This window comes from Leuciscus leuciscus, assembly GCF_965113295.1.
Source record: "Leuciscus leuciscus genome assembly, chromosome: 2".
Classification (NCBI taxonomy): domain Eukaryota; kingdom Metazoa; phylum Chordata; class Actinopteri; order Cypriniformes; family Leuciscidae; genus Leuciscus; species Leuciscus leuciscus.
This window is the reverse complement of record NC_138726.1, coordinates 10,818,635-10,836,891: the sequence shown is the minus strand read 5'-3', so window position 1 is coordinate 10,836,891 and position 18,257 is coordinate 10,818,635. Positions and strand designations below refer to the sequence as shown.

The window sequence follows — 18,257 nt, the reverse complement described above, 5'->3', positions numbered from 1 at the left end:
GAGCTTTACATAGCCAGCAAAATCATTGGAATTTACAGTACATTATCTACCAATAAGACATGCCTGGTGGGTAAGAGTGAAGTATAGACCAGTTGTCCAGGGTCACATCAAGTGATTGGGGTGATGACCACTCGTCTGGGACTTGCAATGGTTCTAACAATTAGCATTTAAATGAGCGTCTGGCTAGGCACCCAAAGGTCTACTAGTGCTGGAGACAGATGGTGAAGATACAACCTTATCTTGATTTTCTGAGGTTCTACAGGATCTAGTGACCGAATAACACCACTGGAAAGCAAAGAGAGCTGCAAAACACGCTTGCACGATTTACATTTACTCAAATGAAAAGTTTTTTTTTCCCTTTCTGCAAGACCACATCTTCCTAAAATCAAAAACCTGGACTACATTAAAACAGCCAGTATAATATATGGAAATATGCTCTGCAGTACGGCAAAAATGGGTGCACCAATAGGCTAAAACAACTTTAAACAGCAGACAGACTAATTATTTATCAGTCTCATGAGACGCAAATAATTACATTAAAGGTGAAGTGTGTAATTAAAGAGCAATCAGAATATGAATGGCTTATTGTTGACTCTGCATATTAAGCGGGGATAGGATAAAGTAATTAAACATCAACATTACATAATAGTTTAATTTCTTTGTTACTTGACCTGTGGATGAATCATTCTTGCTACCAACTGATATTTTCTTGAGTTGCAAACATTCAAAAGTCCAAGTTAATCAAGGTTAACTTGAAGCTTTTCTGAAACCTATCCCACACTGCCTTGCTACAGTCACCAGGTGTGCTTTGGGGAGGACAGCTCAGTCCAGGTGTAGTTTTCAACACTTGCCTAAGAGAAACAATCTCGGTGACTGGCTTCACATAAAAAGACAGCTGCACAAACATGATCCACTTACAACAGAAATTGCTTAATAAACCAATCCCAAGCACTAAGAAACAATGTCAACGTTGGGCAGAGATTTAGTAACTTTCCTAAAGCCATTTGCAGAAGATTTAAAAAGCAGCATTGCATGAATAACTCTAGAAACTCCAGCTCTAAGTACAAGTCGCAATGAAACAGAAGTAGTAACAGAACCTTTCTTCTATTATGTGACGTAAATCCAACAACAAATTATCGAACAAGAAAATAATGAATGGCGGAACTTGGTTTTATGCATCGGCTGTTGATTGGATTGTAAGATGTGGGCGTAGGACTCAAACGCAGGCAGATGAACGAAAGTTTGCAAGGATGGGGGCTAAATGATTAACTAAATGTAAGCAGACTAACTGACTGAAGACCACCTACATCACAGAGAGAGTTTGTTGTTTCACTGGATATTTTGATTGACAATTATGAGGTCAAAAACGTTAAAAAAAGAAAGAAAAAGAAAAGAAACATACATGTATGCATTGCACACAAGATCTAAACCATGCATTTAGAAAACAGATGAATGAAGGTGAATTTTCTCTTCATGTCGACTTTAACATTAAAACCAACTGACCCACCACCAGTCAAAAAAAAGTGAGCAATCAAAAAGCTTAATTTCACAAGGTTGTAATGGGGAGCTTTTTTTCACCCTGTTAAAGGGGTGGTATAATAAACCTGCTGACCCCACATATGTGTGTGAGGTAAAGGATTTCCTACACCAGGTTGAGGAAAGTAATTGATTTTCAGGGTTAGAGAAGGTCAAAAAAGGTAGGATTCCATGAATAACTACTGTTGACCCCTCCATGTGAAGAAAACATCATGTGAAGTGACAAGACTGCTGGATTTGCGACCCATAAACACTCTTAACCTGTGTAAATAGCCATTCATGTGTCAAACCAACGTAATGAGAAAGAGTTAAAATATCAATCTAGGGTTCCTAAATCAAATGTCCACTTCACATTAGTGATGCACCAAAATTTGGGCAACTACAAATTTTGTCTGAAAAAGCAAAAAATGTTCCCGGTTTCAGCCGAAAACATTTTGGAGAGCTGAAATCATTGATGTTTAAATGACACTTCTCAGATGACGTGTTTTGACTGTTTCGCCATCTATTTCATGCACACAATGTGATAAAGTTTCAGGTAAACATGTCAGCTGTGTGGAAGCAAAAATATTTCAAGAGTCGCAAGATGTAAAGTTTATTTGATGAAATTTTAATAGGGGTCTCGTTACCGAAGAACTTTACCATGACTGGTTTAATTCACCACCCTGCAGCATAAAGAGTTCAACCACCCAATTAACCACATTTATTTTGGGTTTTCAGCTAAAAGAAAACTTCGGTTTCAGTAAAAAAAAATCCTTTCAGTGCATAAAGTAGTGAAATAAATGTTTTTACACAACTAAATCAAGGTTTCAACAGTATGTACTAACAGTGCGTTTATTTCCTCTCACTGGAGCAAAGTCTTTGTTTTTACATGTGTTCTTCCTCTCTTTACAAACTCAGCACAGCCACATGAAGAAAAACGAATGCACCATTCAGGCTTTCAGACATGCTTGATATCCATCTCTGAAAGACACAGTCACGTGGGCCGCTTTTCGTTTAAACTCTAATAAGGCTGCACCGCCAGCCACAGAAAGAGCACAGGACAAAACTAAACCACTCTTATAAAAAAAAATTATAAAAAAAAAAATTTAAATAAAAGATTATTCTGAAGATCCTAAAAAACAGATTCAGTCTAAACGTTTGACTGGTAGAGTGTATAACATGTAATGTTACCAAATATTTTTGGCTTTAAAGCAACCCAATTTTTTCTAATTCTGTCATCATTTACTCACCCTCATGTCGTTCTAAACCCATAAGACTTTGGTTCACCTTTGACAGAAATTAAGAGGTTTCTGTCCCTCCACTGAATGTCCACACAACCAAAAATTAAATGATCCAAAAAGGTTGTCAAGGCGTCGTAAAATGAATCCAAATGAACAGTGCGGCTTTGTGAAGAGATATTATTGCTTTATATGATTCACAAATTTAATTTAGGATTTACATGTAAACAATGATTGACACAAATAGAGCATCACATATGGTAAACATGGAAGCTCATGTCATCATGCGCTAGATAGAACAATCCTATTGTAATAGTTTCCAAGGATCAGCATTCTCCCCTAAAAGTGATTGGGCAGAGCAAACCGTAAGTCTTAGAGACTTGAAACTTTGAGGGATGGTAATACCCACACCCCATCTACAATGTCAACAAGGCTCGCCCCAATCAGCCTGATGGTGGCACTATAGCAGTCAAAAGTACGTAATGGCTCCTAAACCGTCACAGGCTCAAGTCTCCTATATCGTTGGAAATTTTCGGGTATTTGGGATTTTTCAAAAAAACTACTTTTGCAAACTAATCCTAGGTTTTTTTGCCCAATCTGAACCAGTGAAGAAAGATTCTCGTCTTCGGACTTTAGATTGGAGTCTGCAATAGGTGATTTGGGAAATGCTAACTTTATCCTGCTAGCATTGGAAGCATACGATCCCACCCTCCCTGCAAAACGCCACCCAAAGCCACACCTCCTCCAAAACACATGAAAACACAGGCACTGACCAGAAACAACTAGGGATGCACCGATACCACTTTTTCCAGACCGAGTCCGATACCGATACTTTCATTTTTGGTACTCGCCGATACCGATACCATAACCGATACCTGTATTTTTAATTTTCAATTAATTTTTAATTCATGCATTTGTCATTTTTTAAATGTATTGGTAGAGAAACCAAAAGCATATCAATCATATTAGTTGTTTATTAAATTTAAACTTAATTTGTTCATCAACTATATATTTAATGCACTGGCATATTAATTACTGTATAAATTAAATATAGATGGATCTTTTTGTAAAGTAAAAAAAAAGGTAGCCTATTTAGTCAAGAGCAGTGAGTAATTTATTTGTCCTTTGTTTGATTAACATTAAAACACAGAAGCAGATTAATTCAACTGCTGCACCTTTAAGACCGAACGCACGGACCCCATTTGAATTATACCAGAGACAATTTACTGTCTACGTTCACTTGAGATATAACAGACTTTGTTTACTAGGATACTCGCCAACAGTGAAAAATGAATTCATCCGTACAAGCGCAAGACGTGAAAGACTTCCATTCAGTATCGCGCGCTGTCTGAGGCGATGGTTTTCGGGGCGCGCGCTTTGGATGTTTGAAGTTCATGTAACTTCTTGACCTGCAAATGTCCTGTAATAATGTAGGCAACCACTCGTTAAACATAAATAAGGTAACAGTTCATGTTTTACTTACATATACGATTTAGTTTTAATCCAAATAACACGTGCTGAGTGAACGATCAGCAATCAAGAGCATTCAACAGAAGTGCTCTCTCTCTCTCTCTCTGGTCAGTTAACGTTAATAATAAGCTACATGCCTCTTTTTTCTTTCTTTGCCATTGACATCCGACTGAACTACAAACTTTCCACTGACGTCTGATGCGCTCGACCAGCTCGCGCGTCTGTGCCGCTTGCGCGCTCAATCCACTGCGTGTTTTTCTCTTATCAGCTCGCACACCACAGGCGTTACTATATTCTGTTTAATATTTCACTAATAAGATATATTTACCTCATAGACAGCCTTCTTTTTTTATCCCCATTATAATTTCTGTTGTCAGTGTTTCTTTGTCTGGACACAAACACCGTACACACGCTGCCTGGTATCGGTTGTTGGTATCGGGGCATTTTTACGAGTACGAGTACGAGTACATGAGCTCAGTATCGGCCCGATACCCGATACTGGTATCGGTATCGGTGCATCCCTAGAAACAACGATATTGGATTACATCATGTGTCATTCACAGGTGAGAAAACTTTACAGTACAGTAAGTAACAGTACTACAATAAAGAATGTAAACAACTGCTTGTCTGCACAGTGTACGTGAATGCGTTGATGACGTATGATGTCTGTGTGAACAGGCTGCACAGTGGTATGCTAACATGCATTGGCCAATAGGAAACATGCTATCATTTCATTCGGACCAAACGCAATGATTGAACGAACATTTTATGGTCCTACGCCTTCCACAAAATACATATAAACCGCTTAACATGGTAATTGCTATCAGGATGTGAAGAGACTTTCAACCAGCATAACAAAAAAAAATTCTGTGGAGAATCACCTATTGCACCTTTAAGTAACAACAGCAAAAGGTCCCACCAGTTCACTAATATCTAAAGTAGGCATGCAAAACGAAATTTGCGCAAGATTGTACAATTTAGTTTACCCAAAATATATTAATATACCATTTCAATTTTATAAGTGTTCCCTGCTAATAAGGTATGCCCTGTTATTGTTACAATGACCACCCTTTTATGACTGTATTCACCATGTATTTGTTTTAATCATAGTTCAATAAAGAAAATCATAGTTGAATTGACTAATAGTGTCCTTCAAAAGGTTTAATCACAAAAAAATAGTTTTAATCATTCTTAAGTAAAATGATTAGACTTTTGAGAAATGTAAAAAGGAAATAAGCTAATTTAGTATCAAATGATCAGTGGATGAAATGTTTTGTATATTTAATAACTATATATGTATTTAAGTCGCTCAGTTTGATCTGTATGACTTTTGAAAACTCACTTAAAAACCGTTGCGTTTATCAAAAGGTTCCCAGAAGGACCAGAAGTCATGAGGTCAAATGGCAGGAATGACCCTCGTGATGTGTGGTTACGGGCATTTTTTTAGATAAATGACAATGTTGATTCTGTGAGGAAAATGAGTGTTAACTTACAGTGAGACTGTTCTGTTGGGAAATGATTCAGTGGAAGGCACCTGATGGAGCTCCATGTTACTGCAGACCACTTTTCTGTCCAGTGTGGCCCCAGACGAAGAGCTTTTCCCTCCTGCACTTTTGAAGCGTTCATCATATGATTTACATTCAGTCGATCCTGCAGAGCTCGAGCTTCTGAGAAGCACAAAAGCCAGGAAAAAGACACAAGTAGCGCCCACCGACATCACTCCTGCCTTCGTTGATATTCACACGGCAGCAAGAAGAGGGGTCAGATTAGCATATAAATAGCCTCAGAAAGCCTTTCGTTGCTGTTGTTTATATCTAAACACGATCTCTGCGATGAATATTCGTCAAAAGCCATCAAGCAGAGACGCTGGTCTGCACTCCTTTAAGTCATGGTCGAAACACTGACTCGACACAACATTAGATGGGACGATTTATCATGGCTTTTGCTCTCCACACTAAGCAGTCCGAAAGGCAGCGGTCGAATATCCTTCTTTGTTTTCCATAAGCATCATTGTACAACTCAACAAACCTTCTCCAGCTGGTTGCACGCAAGTTTCCACTGTTTTACACGAAGCATTTTCTTTGTTTCCAGTCAAAGTGGAGACCTCGCTCCTGCGCTAAAAGAGAGACAGCTGCAACCATCCCGAGATAACAGTCTCACAAACTCAAGGAAATCTGTTCACGTAAACTTTTTCTCTGTGCGCATCTCACTGCACATTTGAACTCCAAAAGAAAGCCAAACAGATTCTAGACGGTAACGTTAGTTATTCGAAGATTATCTAAAACAGGTCATTAAACGCGACATGTCCGCGTGCCGAACAATAAAACCTTTCTTGAGAAACTGAATGCGTAAAGTTGGTTTTCACTTTGCTGCTGTTCCCCATAAGCTTGAATGCTGCTACCGACCACGACGGTAAAAACGCTTTGTGAGAGATACAAGCGGAATATGTAACCCAGGGTCCCAGAGTGTGCTTCTTGCAGTCGGTGAGAATGTAAAAGCGTGAATGTGTCCAGCGCTGCTCAGTTCACAGCCGAATGTGTTGCTGTTCTCTTTCTCTGAGCCTCGGGCTCCATGTTCCATTTCCTCCCCTGACGTCATCATAGGTTTGGTCTGAACTCCAGTCAACACCGATCCTTTTAATTAAACCCACTGTTGTTATTGCCCAAATTGTATAAAACATTGCCTTTAATTTAAAATATATTATATTATTTTATACTGAATTTTTATACAGAAGATATTCTCAATTTCTCTCTCTTTTTTTTTATCCATGAAGTTTTTCATTTTTGATTGAAGTAGACTGACTAATCAAATCTCGGTCACCGTGATTTTGCCAAGTTAAACATGTTCCTGGATCGACATATTTTGTTGATCCTGGAACAACATTCCTTTCTGAAAAAAATAGGCCTAGGCCTAACCCTACCCCTAAACCCAACCCTACTCATAACTTATCCCTAACATTAGAGGGAAATGATGTGTGAATAATAATTGATGTTGAAGCACCTAACCCGGGTTGTAAGCCTAAACTTACATACAATTTAAAATTGTCACTTAGATCTGATTGGTTGATTGGAACTTGGTTCTAGGATCAACAAAAGTGTTGATAGAGGAACATGTTGTACTTGGTTAAATAACATTCACCCCAAATGTCTTTGTTTAAATGTTAATAAAAGATGTGACAGATTTCTGAAGCTGTAGGCAATGGGATGTTTTTTTGGTAATGCTATTGATGAGGTTTAGTTTGCTCTCCTGCTGTCAATGTTGTCCATTTATTTATTTAACTTAGCTAAAACTCTCATGAGTAAAACAGCTCTGTTCTCGACTAATTTTTAGGAGGTTTTTGAAGAGTTATGAAAAGACCCTGTAAATAGTCATCTGATGGTATGCACTTTGTTAAATTATATCATTCTGGAAAAAAAAAGGAAAAAAAATCTTGAGAATTCTTGCCCTCTTTGGTTTTATCAGTGTTAACCCCTCTCATTGTTTTATTTTATTTTATAATGTATCACTGATCTGTATAGAGAACGTTATACAGATCAGTGTACTTTTTACTAAATATTTACCTTGATAATAACAAGAGTCATTTAAGCCTGTTAAAATTGCTAGTATATAAAACTGGTCTAAATGTCATTAAAAGGTTGCTGATCTATGTGAAATGCATTACTCTATTTAAAACTTTTAAAATTTTAAACAGCATGCAGTTCATGACCTCACTGCACATTAATTGAGAGACTATCTATTTCTATTTGTAAAAATTAATTTGTAACACCAGGATTATTTAAGACTATATAAGGTGCTAAAGTAGCTATCAGGATTAACATGTAACCTGCCAGGTTACATAACAAAAAAAATATGCTTTTCCATATACATTATTATAAATTCTAACCTAAAATGTATGTCTGAATATATATATATATATATATATATATATATATATATATATATATATATATATATATAGTTATGTAAACATGTAAAAGAGTGACCCACTTCTGCAGGTAATAAAAAAGTACATCCATTTCCTTTAAAGTTATGGCATTCCATTACAAAACCACAAAACAAAATGCAACACAATACTAAAGGATCCTTGATCCATTGTGCTCAGTTGTTTTTGTGTGGCCCTCACAAAAGGTTCTCTTTGCATTGCTGCACTACAAACAAGTTTAGACAGGTTGGCAGTAGTGTAAAAAAAAAAAAGAAAAGAAAAGAAAAAAAAGTTAGCCTAGATGGGTCCTCGTCGTAGCAGAACAACCTGAAGAGAACAATGCCTTATGCAGCGTTTGTGACTTTGAATCGCATGCAGATGTTTCGGCATCCTAAGGGAGCATAAATCTTTCTCACACATAGTCATTGTGCCCAGGGACAATTTAGAAGCCGTGTGTAAAGAGGACTGCACCTCATGCTGGTCAAAGGTCTCTGTCCTCCTTGGGGCTTTTCAGTTTATTTCCTTTTCAGTCTCTTACGAAACATGAGATACGATAAACTCTTGCATTACAATTCGTTGAGCCTAAAAACTAATAATTAACGTTTCTAATATACCGAACAGCAAAAATAATTAATTTAAATTAATAAAAAAAACGTCAAAAATGTAAAAAAACAAAAAACAAAAAAACGTCACTAATGTAAATATATATACTTTTTTTTTTTTTTAAATGTACCTTGTACGGTCTCGTGACGGAGGTACGCGATGACGTAACGTGCAGGACGTGCTGACGTTCACCGCTTACTTAAAGCTGCGAACGTGCAGCCAGACTTGATTGCATATGTATTTTTTTTATTCCGTTTAATAGCGCGATAACTTTGTCTAGTTTCCTTTTCATCATTGTCTTAAAATATGTCTGCACTAGATGTCACCGTATTTCCAAAAGACTTTGCGTGGGGAGCTGCGACTGCTGCTTATCAAATAGAAGGTACGTTTTACACTAGTGTTAATCATTTACTGTAGTAAACGTCGCGGTGGTTGTCGACTTTGTTATCTGATTTAACTCACTTGCAGATTCAGCATTTCAGGATGCATGTAATGGCAACAATTTGCAATTATTTAGAACATAGAGTTGTTCAGTTACAAAAATGCTACAATGTTTTAACGTGGCATCATTATATTGTCATGTTTCTTAATAAATACCATGGTAATTATATGGTCTTCTTCATTATAGTACATTATAGTACCATGCAAATACCATGGTAAGCTGATATCGCTAGATTATAACACCCCAGTACTTTTTGTTGAAGGCAGATGTGGATTGTTATTTTGTAGCAGTCAAACTTTGTTATTTGACAGTTGAACATGACCAAAGATAATAAATGAGGTTATATATAATGGGTCTAAACTTTCCTTTCGATTCCTTAAATTATCTTGCAGGAGGCTGGAATATGGATGGCAGAGGCCCCAGCGTATGGGACACATTCTGTCACGTCAAAGGACGGGTGTTTGAAGACCATAATGGAGATGTAGCCTGTAACAGCTATCAGCTCTGGAAAGAGGACCTGAAATGTATCCAACAGCTTGGTCTCACCCATTACCGTCTGTCCATATCCTGGTCACGGCTCCTTCCCGATGGAACCACAAATCATGTTAATCCAAAAGGTGCTCAAGGCAAAATGACCCTCTTTGTGAGGTTCATAAGAGTCAAATCAAAAAAGTCAATCCCTTGTTCTTTCTCTGTGCTAAACAGATTTACACACACTGTAAATAATACTTTGAAATAATAACTTCTCACTAAACAATACAACAAGTAAAATTAGATATTTATCTAAATAGCATAAATATTCTAGTAGGAACAGGAAAATATGAAAAACGAGTCTTTATACTTGATACTTTTCTTTATACTCAAAATACTTTTATTGAAGTTCTAGCATGCTTAATCCATGAACAAGTTTGAGTAAACAAAGCATCAACTTTTGTGTTTTCTTGGATTTTATTTCAGCTTCAAATGATTGTTTACACATTTGTTTAAAGTTATTTTTATGGAATATTTTTTATTCAAGTGCCATCTTAATGTTTTATCAAAACCATTATGTTTAATCAAAAACCTCTCAACAACATCTCTTTTCTGATGATGTCACTCAAACGAGATCATAGCAATTAACAAGCTCGTGAACCCGTTGCACTCGGATATACATTAGTCACATTAGTGAGGAAAATATCGGTTTCATGCCGACTCTAAATGATTTAAACGATTGACGCGGACAATGTAAAAAAGTGTGCAAGTTTAATTTTGGCCTGCTTGTCACCTAAATCATTATACTTCCTGAAGTTGCTTACCTGCATTTTTTTTTAACCTTTTTCCCGTAACCCTCAGGTGTGGCGTATTACAACGAAGTGATTGACGACTTGATTGCTTGTGATGTGACGCCCATGATCACATTGTACCACATGGACCTACCTCAGGCCTTACAGGATCTTGGCGGATGGAACTCATCAGATATTGCAGACATCTTTGAAAGTTATGCCAGGTTTTGTTTTAAGACCTTTGGGGACAGAGTGAAGCTCTGGATCACTCTGAACGAGCCCTATGTTTGTGCCAAGCTGGGTCATGAAGATGGCGTCTTTGCCCCTGGGATTAAAGATCCAGGAATATCAGTCTACTTGGCGGGACATAACATGCTGCGTGCCCACACCAAAGCCTGGCATACTTATAATGCTCATTTCAGGCCTTTACAAGGAGGGCAAGTGTCTCTTGCCCTGAACAGTGACTGGGTAGAGCCGTTGAACCCGGACTGTCCTAAAGATGCTGCAGCCACTGAGCGCTACAAGGACTTCACTTTGGGCTGGTTTGCCTGCCCTGTGTTTTGCACTGGAGATTACCCAGAGTCCATGAGATTCAGGATTGAGAATAGGAGCTTGGATCTGGGATACAAGCAGGGCTCTCGGCTACCACGCTTCTCAAAGGAAGAGCCCACTCCTTTGGGCACAGCGGATTTCTTTGCTCTAAACTATTACACCTCTCGGAGAGTCAAAGATCTAAGTAGTAAGAACAACGAGCTCAGTTTCGTGGGGGATCTGGGGGCAGAGGGGGTTGTTGACCCGTCATGGCCCATATGTGGGGTTCACTGGTTGGCTGTTGTTCCTGATGGATTGCGGAAATTGCTGAAATATATAAAGGTACCTTCATTTATCTATGCACAGTTCTCTCTAACTTTCCTTTGTTTTTAATTTAATTAGGAGTATATTTATTATGCAGTGATTCATATATTGTCTTATTAACAAAATCATTTACATTTGCTTTTTTTTTTTTTTTTTTAGGACACATATTCCAGTCTGCCCATCTATATCACTGAAAATGGCTTTTCGCAGACGGGGCCGGTTCAGATAGAAGATGCCGACCGCTCACAGTTCTATCAGGACACTCTGCAGGAAGTTGGCAAAGGTACTGTCATATTAACACTGTACTCTTGAGCTATTTTATTGTACATTGCACAAAGTTCATTTTATCCAGTTAATTTTATACAGACTAGTAATGCCCTTGTGAAAAAGTGTGCTTCAATGCGCAGCTGTATTGTTCTTAAACACAAATAAATAGTTTTTTCCTTAAAAAACATACTTGCAGATAATTAAATTTTAATGAAATAAAATATTATTTAAGATACTTAAAAGAGAGAACACTTTCATGACTTTCTTAACACAAAGTTCACTTTTTAAAAGAGCACTTTGTAATAATGTCAAATGAAAGGTTTTACTTTAAAAGTGCTTCTTAAATAATTACTTTAATAAATCTTTTGTTGTCCTTTAAAAAAAGGACACTTTTTTTGATGTGTTGACTAACATACAAAAAAATTTGCAATGTACTAGATTATTATTGTTATTATTGCAACTTTATGTTTGTATTTAAATTCAAGACATGAATTTCAACAGAAATTACATTAAGTAAATTTTAGTTTACCATAAATGCTTGTCAGTACATGCGGCAATACCATATTTTAAAGACAATAGAAGTAATTATGAGATTACATACAAAGATGAACTTGTGGGTTAAAAAGCACCCTTAAGTTGAACTAATTGTATACATTTATACTATAATACATTTTCATTTAATTGCAATTAGGTTCAGGTTGCACTTTTGTAAGTATATTGTTGCCATAATATGTACTCTTTTATAAGTATTATTAAAGGGTTAGTTCACCCAAAAATTAAAATTATACCATGATTTACTCGCCCTCAAGCCATCCAAGGTGTATATGACTTTCTACATTCAGACTAACACAAAAATGCATCCATCCATCATAAAAAATAATCCATAGGGGGTTAATACAGGCCTTCTGATGCGCAGCATTGGGTTTTTGTAAGAAAAATAACCATATTTAAAACTTTATTAGCTATAATAACTAGCTTCCGACAGATGACCGTACACAGCGATTTGCAGCGAAATAATGACCTCTGACCTGGCGCATGACATATTGACGAACGTGGAAGCGCAGAGGATAGAGCGAAACAAAACACTGATCACGAACTAGAAGTCTAAAATGAGAAATTTTAAAGGGAAATCTCAGAGGATTTCGATATAATAGAAGAGGAGCTTGAGTTTGTTGCACAGCCCTATTTGTTTAATCCGCGAGAAGCGTCAAAGCTTACGCTACTCCTGCATCCAACGTCATACATGCGTCAGGGGTTACTCTTGTGGTGCAAATCGAATCGCGCACTATGCCTACGGTCATCTGCCGGAAGCTATTTATTATAGCTAATACCGTTTTAAATATATATTTTTTCCTTAAACGCATCGTTTCGCTTCAGAAGGCCTCCCTGGGGCCATGTGGATTACTTTTATAATGGATGGATGCACTTTTTTGGGCTTCAAATTTTGGGAAGAGTCAGGACATTGTTTTTATATATCTCCGACTGTATTCGTCTTAATGAAGAATGTCATATACACCTTGGATGGCTTGAGGGTGAGTAAATCGAGTTTCATTTTTGGGTGAACTATCCCTTTAAGTGTATTTCTTTTTCACAAGGGTGGATGTAGTCCTGAAATTGTAAAATCCAGTTGACAGGACAGTAAAGTCCTTGTATTGTAGCTTTGAGACCCAGACTACTGAAAGTTTTTCAAATATTATATACTATATTATTATAATATGGATGATGTGTTTGTTTTCCAGCTATCAGTCAAGATGGAGTGAATGTAAAGGCATATTTTGCCTGGTCACTGCTGGATAACTTTGAATGGAATGATGGCTTCAGTGTGCGCTTCGGCTTGTTTCATGTGGATTTCTCTACGCCTGATCTAAAACGCACCATATACCGCTCAGGTAGAGAGTATGCTGCTGTCATATCCAAACATTGCTCTCAGACCAAACCCAAGAGCATTTAACAACATTACTAAGAAAACGAAATCAACATTATATTACACATGAAGAAATGACATCAGGAAATGTCTAATGAAAATGCAGTCATTTCAATTTTTTGCAGCCTAAATAATGATGAGCCTAACTGGTTACACTACAGTGTTGCTTGCTGTAAAATCAAGTGAGTCATTGTTATTAAATCGAAGTTAGACTTAATTCCTTTAGCTGAGGGTTCTTGAACATTAAGTATGAAGCATGAGCAAGAAAATCAAGGTTTCAGTTCTAGTGTTTTGTTGATAAATGCTGCCTCTGTGTGGCCAAAAATGGTATTCAATTTTGAACAGCATTTTGTGCTGGTATATTGGCTGGGATTGCTCTATGCGAGTTCTACAGTCATTACATGAGATATTAACATAACAGGTTGTAGTAATTTTACATGCAAACTAAAGTGTCATTAACTGGATTGCACATGTAATTACCACTGGAAATGAGGGAATGCTGAATCTAACCGCAGCCCTAACTCCCAAGGGAGTAAATGGCTGAAAAAATGTGCGTTCTGTTCTAATTGTTCACCCAGGAACAGCCATTATTGCATCCTATAAATTAATAATATGAGATCACAAATCGTATTTGATTGTATTGTTTGAATTATGATAATCGGCGCTCAAGTGAATTAAGCAACAATAGAAGCTATTTTTAATCCACATGTTCCAGTCAGGCTGACATTTTTATACAGGTTTCTTGAATGTAAATTAGTGTATTTAATTGTAACATTCAATCACCTCCACTGACGGTCAATTATACAGATGTCAAATTAATGGAGGCACATTTTTATTGGAACATGCTTATATTTTGACACACTTATGAAATATTCAGGAACAAGGGAACTCATTAGATTAATATAAATTAACTGAATAATGTAGTTGCTAATTAACTATTTCCATGAAGTAGATTATATTCAAAACCTAGAACTTGCGTCCTAGAACGGGGTTCCCACGATTAAAACCTGGAAATATCATTAAATATTTGCGAATTGCAGCCTGGAAAAAGTCACGGCAATTAGCAAAACGGTTTTTGGTTACGCTCAAATATTTAATTGGGTATAAAAATAGCTTTTTGTGAGTGCATTCTCTATAGTTACTTTTAAAAATCCTTATTTATTAATCATGAACAACTAAATAATGAATGGAAATGCAATGGTCAAGAAGTGTGGGAACCCTGCTAGACAAGCGTCCTATAGGTTTCAGCGCCAGTGACAGTATGTGTTAAATGATATGGCTCCGGTGTTGGCGGGAGACGCCAGCAGGGAGTGAAAGACGGTCGAAACAGAGATACCCTGTGAGATAGATTAAGGCCAGAAATCACATTATTATACCACAATGAATAGATACAGCACCAAAAGTAACAATACACCAATAACTGATGTTTTATGTAATTGCAATACTTGAATGAAGAACCTCGTGAGTGACTGAATGCTTCCAATTAAATAAATATTTTTCAAATAAACATTTACATAAACATGACTTGAGGCCTTCCTCGAATTGACCAATTTCTGCAATGAAGAATTATTAATTTACAATTATATAATTCTGAATCAACATGCACCAATGCCAATTTTTCTATATATTGTAATCATTATGTTGTAATACTTACTTCAATGAGCTCATTGTTTCTGCCTTAAATGAATACATGATGTTAGCTAACTGCGTGATTTGTATATGTACATTTCTGAAATGCATAACTTGGACACAGTCACCTCTGATTACAGATCACTCTAAATTGTAATGTAGATGCATGCATTTTCTGTAATGCTGCTCTGAAACAATGTGTTGTGAAAAGCACTAATAAATGTGAATTCAATTGAATATATAATTTTAATAAATAATAGAGCCTTTGCTGGTTTAGTGGTATTTCATGATTAATGTGAAATAAAAACAGTGAACATAAATGTAAATGTTTTTATATTAAATATTCTAAAACCCACTTAGTTATTTCTGCCTCTATGTTTTGTGCTTTCATTTTCAAACTCCCGATTTTAAATCAAGATTAGATTAGATACTATGGAATTAATATTTAACATCTACGGGGTCAGTAGGCATTCACAAAGATAAAAATATATTTTCAATGTAAAAGATAGTTGTATAGGAGACGGCAATAAAAGTAAACTCTCCCATACCATCGTGATGTTCAATTGACTGACTACAGCCTATTTGGACTGAAGTGAATGGGAACACTAATGGCATTTCTTCTGGCATGAGGACCGTACTTTCAGCAGCCAGTTCAGTGTGGCATGTACATTTTCAGTTCCATTTAGTCCTGAATAATAGGCACTCACTGTGAACTGTCATCATCTGAGTGGCTGAAAAAGGCCTCCCTTGGGCCCCAATAATGACAGGATTATATTCTCAATTGATGCTGCAAAGTCTTTGTTTGTATAAGATCTCTAAAACAAAAAAATTCCTATAAGCTTTAAACCATGAAGCTGAAAAGATTTTTGCACCAAGTACATTGCTATTTTTACTCAAATAATTATTGGAAACTAATGTCCTCATTTCTGTTCAGCCATATTCTCTTATTCAACCTCTTTTGAAGTGAGAAAAAAAAAATCTTTAAAGGGTTAGTTCACCCAAAAATGAAAATTCTGTCAGTAATTACTCACCCTCATGTTGTTCCAACCGCGTAAGACCTTCGTTCATCTTCGGAACACAAATTAAGATATTTTTGATGAAATCTGAGAGCTGATCACTTCTCCGTAGGCTGCTAGGTGGCCCAAACTTGCTGGCCCAGAAAAGTTATTAAAGAGATCGTTAATATAGTCCAAGTGACTACAGTGGCTCAATCTTAAGTATATCAAGCGACGAGAATACTTTTTGTGCGCAAAAACAAACAAAAATAACGACTTTATTCCACTATTCATTTCCTTCTCTCTGGGCCTCGTAAGTGTTTTTGCGCAGCGCGTCTGTGTTACACGTCACCACGTAGGCTCACTATTGGCCGACGCTGGTCATGTGTGTGACGCGCAGCGCAAAAACACTACGCGAACCAACTAGAGGCCCAGAGAGAAGGAAATGAATAGTGGAATAAAGTCGTTATTTTTGTTTGTTTTTGCGCACAAAAAGTATTCTCGTCGCTTGATATACTTAAGATTGAGCCACTGTAGTCACTTGGACTATATTAACGATCTCTTTAATAACTTTTCTGGGCCAGCAAGTTTGGGCCACCTAGCAGCCTACGGAGAAGTTATCAGCTCTCAGATTTCATCAAAAATATCTTAATTTGTGTTCCGAAGATGAACGAAGGTCTTACGCGGTTGGAACAACATGAGGGTGAGTAATTACTGACAGAATTTTCATTTTTGGGTGAACTAACCCTTTAACAGTTTTGGGGGGACTGCATTACAAGTAACTCAAATAACCTGAGTTACATAATCCGGTTATTTTTTTCAAGTCACTAGTAATGTAACGCATTAGCTACTTTTAACTAAATATCAGAGTTTACTCTTTCAAATAAATAACGGAAGTTATTTTGTTTTACACTGAAACCACGTTGAGAGAAATCAGGAGTGGGCAAAGGCTTTGTGTGAACATGATGGTTATTGTAGTTAAATGTGTATGGAAGCGGATTAGTCTCAAATATAATTCATGCAAAAATGAATAATTTTTTTTGATGATGTAACATGCAGGTTCAGTATCCCTCAAAATGAACCAAACAGTGAAATGCAAACGCAGAATATTACCTGCAATAATGAAGCATGTTAAATAAAACAAAGACTTTATTTATTTAATCTCACTTTATTAACCAATGTCTTTGCTGCTGACCTTCAATGATCCATTCAACCATACTAAGCAAAAATGACTTAAGAGAAACATCACATTTGTTTAATTTTTTTGTTTTTATTACTGAAGTTAAGAGTGTTGGACTTTCTTCTCCTGCGTCCTATTTTTCTGTGATTCAGAATGGCAGCCCAACTGAAAGGTTTGTTTGAGCTGCGCCCTCTACTGTACAGGAATGAATTTACATTTCCTTCAGCCTGAGGCTTATTCATTTCACTTTTAGTGTGAAAGAACCTCATGCGATGCTCTCACGCTATTGGCAAATCTAGCTAAGTTAGCATCGCAGTTGTTTACTTCGCAAACCTGATTCTTATCACTGATTTCTTACACAGTATTTTTGTCTTGAAATATCTAAACAGAAGTAATTTACTTAAGAAGATAGTAAGTCTTGTTTTCTGCTAAATTTATCAAAATCAAGTGCTTCAAATGAGAAAAATGAACTTGGTTTCTTTTTTGAATGATGTTTATTTCTTGATTTAAGAACTGGAAAACAAGGCAAAAATAAGAAATAGATTTTTGCAGTATACTCACACTTCACAGCCTTAATGAATATAAGATGCTTTTCCATCCCGTCACAGATGACGTGAAATACTTGAACAGACTGACTACTCTGTTCCCCATAACTCTGAGTCTATTGGCATGCAGGACCGTACAGGTAAGCGACGGTCATCCATACGGCTGACACATGGAGCTATCAGCTGAGACAGTGACTGATGGCTGTAAGTGGGGCACTGGGAGTGATGCCATGCCGGAAGAGGTTGTCCTGCAGCCAGGAGATGGATACCACCCTGGTTTGGGAGCTGTGGTGGATGGACGAGTGGAGGGGTAAGACTGTGTGGCTAAACCTTGAGAATAGATAGCCTGTGAATTACAGCCTCTCATCTTCAGATGTGATGGAGCGGTGACGGGAAAAGTGGAAAATGCC

At 36.9% G+C, this 18,257-nt stretch overlaps 2 protein-coding genes across 2 annotated transcripts in view; one reads left to right on the top strand and one right to left on the bottom strand.

Annotated features, from left to right (window-relative positions):
• Positions 1 to 6,805, bottom strand: part of adgra3 (adhesion G protein-coupled receptor A3) — a 47,380-nt gene extending 40,575 nt beyond the window's left edge. Inside the window, exon 1 of the mRNA XM_082161697.1 lies at positions 5,717 to 6,805. Within this exon, the coding sequence (XP_082017823.1) occupies positions 5,717 to 5,940 (224 nt within the window). The 5' untranslated portion in view covers positions 5,941 to 6,805. The remainder of the gene's footprint in view (positions 1 to 5,716) is intronic.
• A 2,103-nt stretch (positions 6,806 to 8,908) lies between these two features.
• gba3 (glucosidase, beta, acid 3) lies at positions 8,909 to 15,486 on the top strand. Its single transcript, XM_082150687.1, has 5 exons — positions 8,909 to 9,130; positions 9,583 to 9,807; positions 10,523 to 11,325; positions 11,467 to 11,590; positions 13,314 to 15,486. The coding sequence occupies exons 1-5, from the start codon at positions 9,055 to 9,057 to the stop codon at positions 13,523 to 13,525; spliced, it is 1,440 nt and encodes a 479-aa protein (XP_082006813.1). The 5' UTR covers positions 8,909 to 9,054; the 3' UTR covers positions 13,526 to 15,486.
• The last annotated feature ends 2,771 nt before the right edge of the window (positions 15,487 to 18,257 follow it).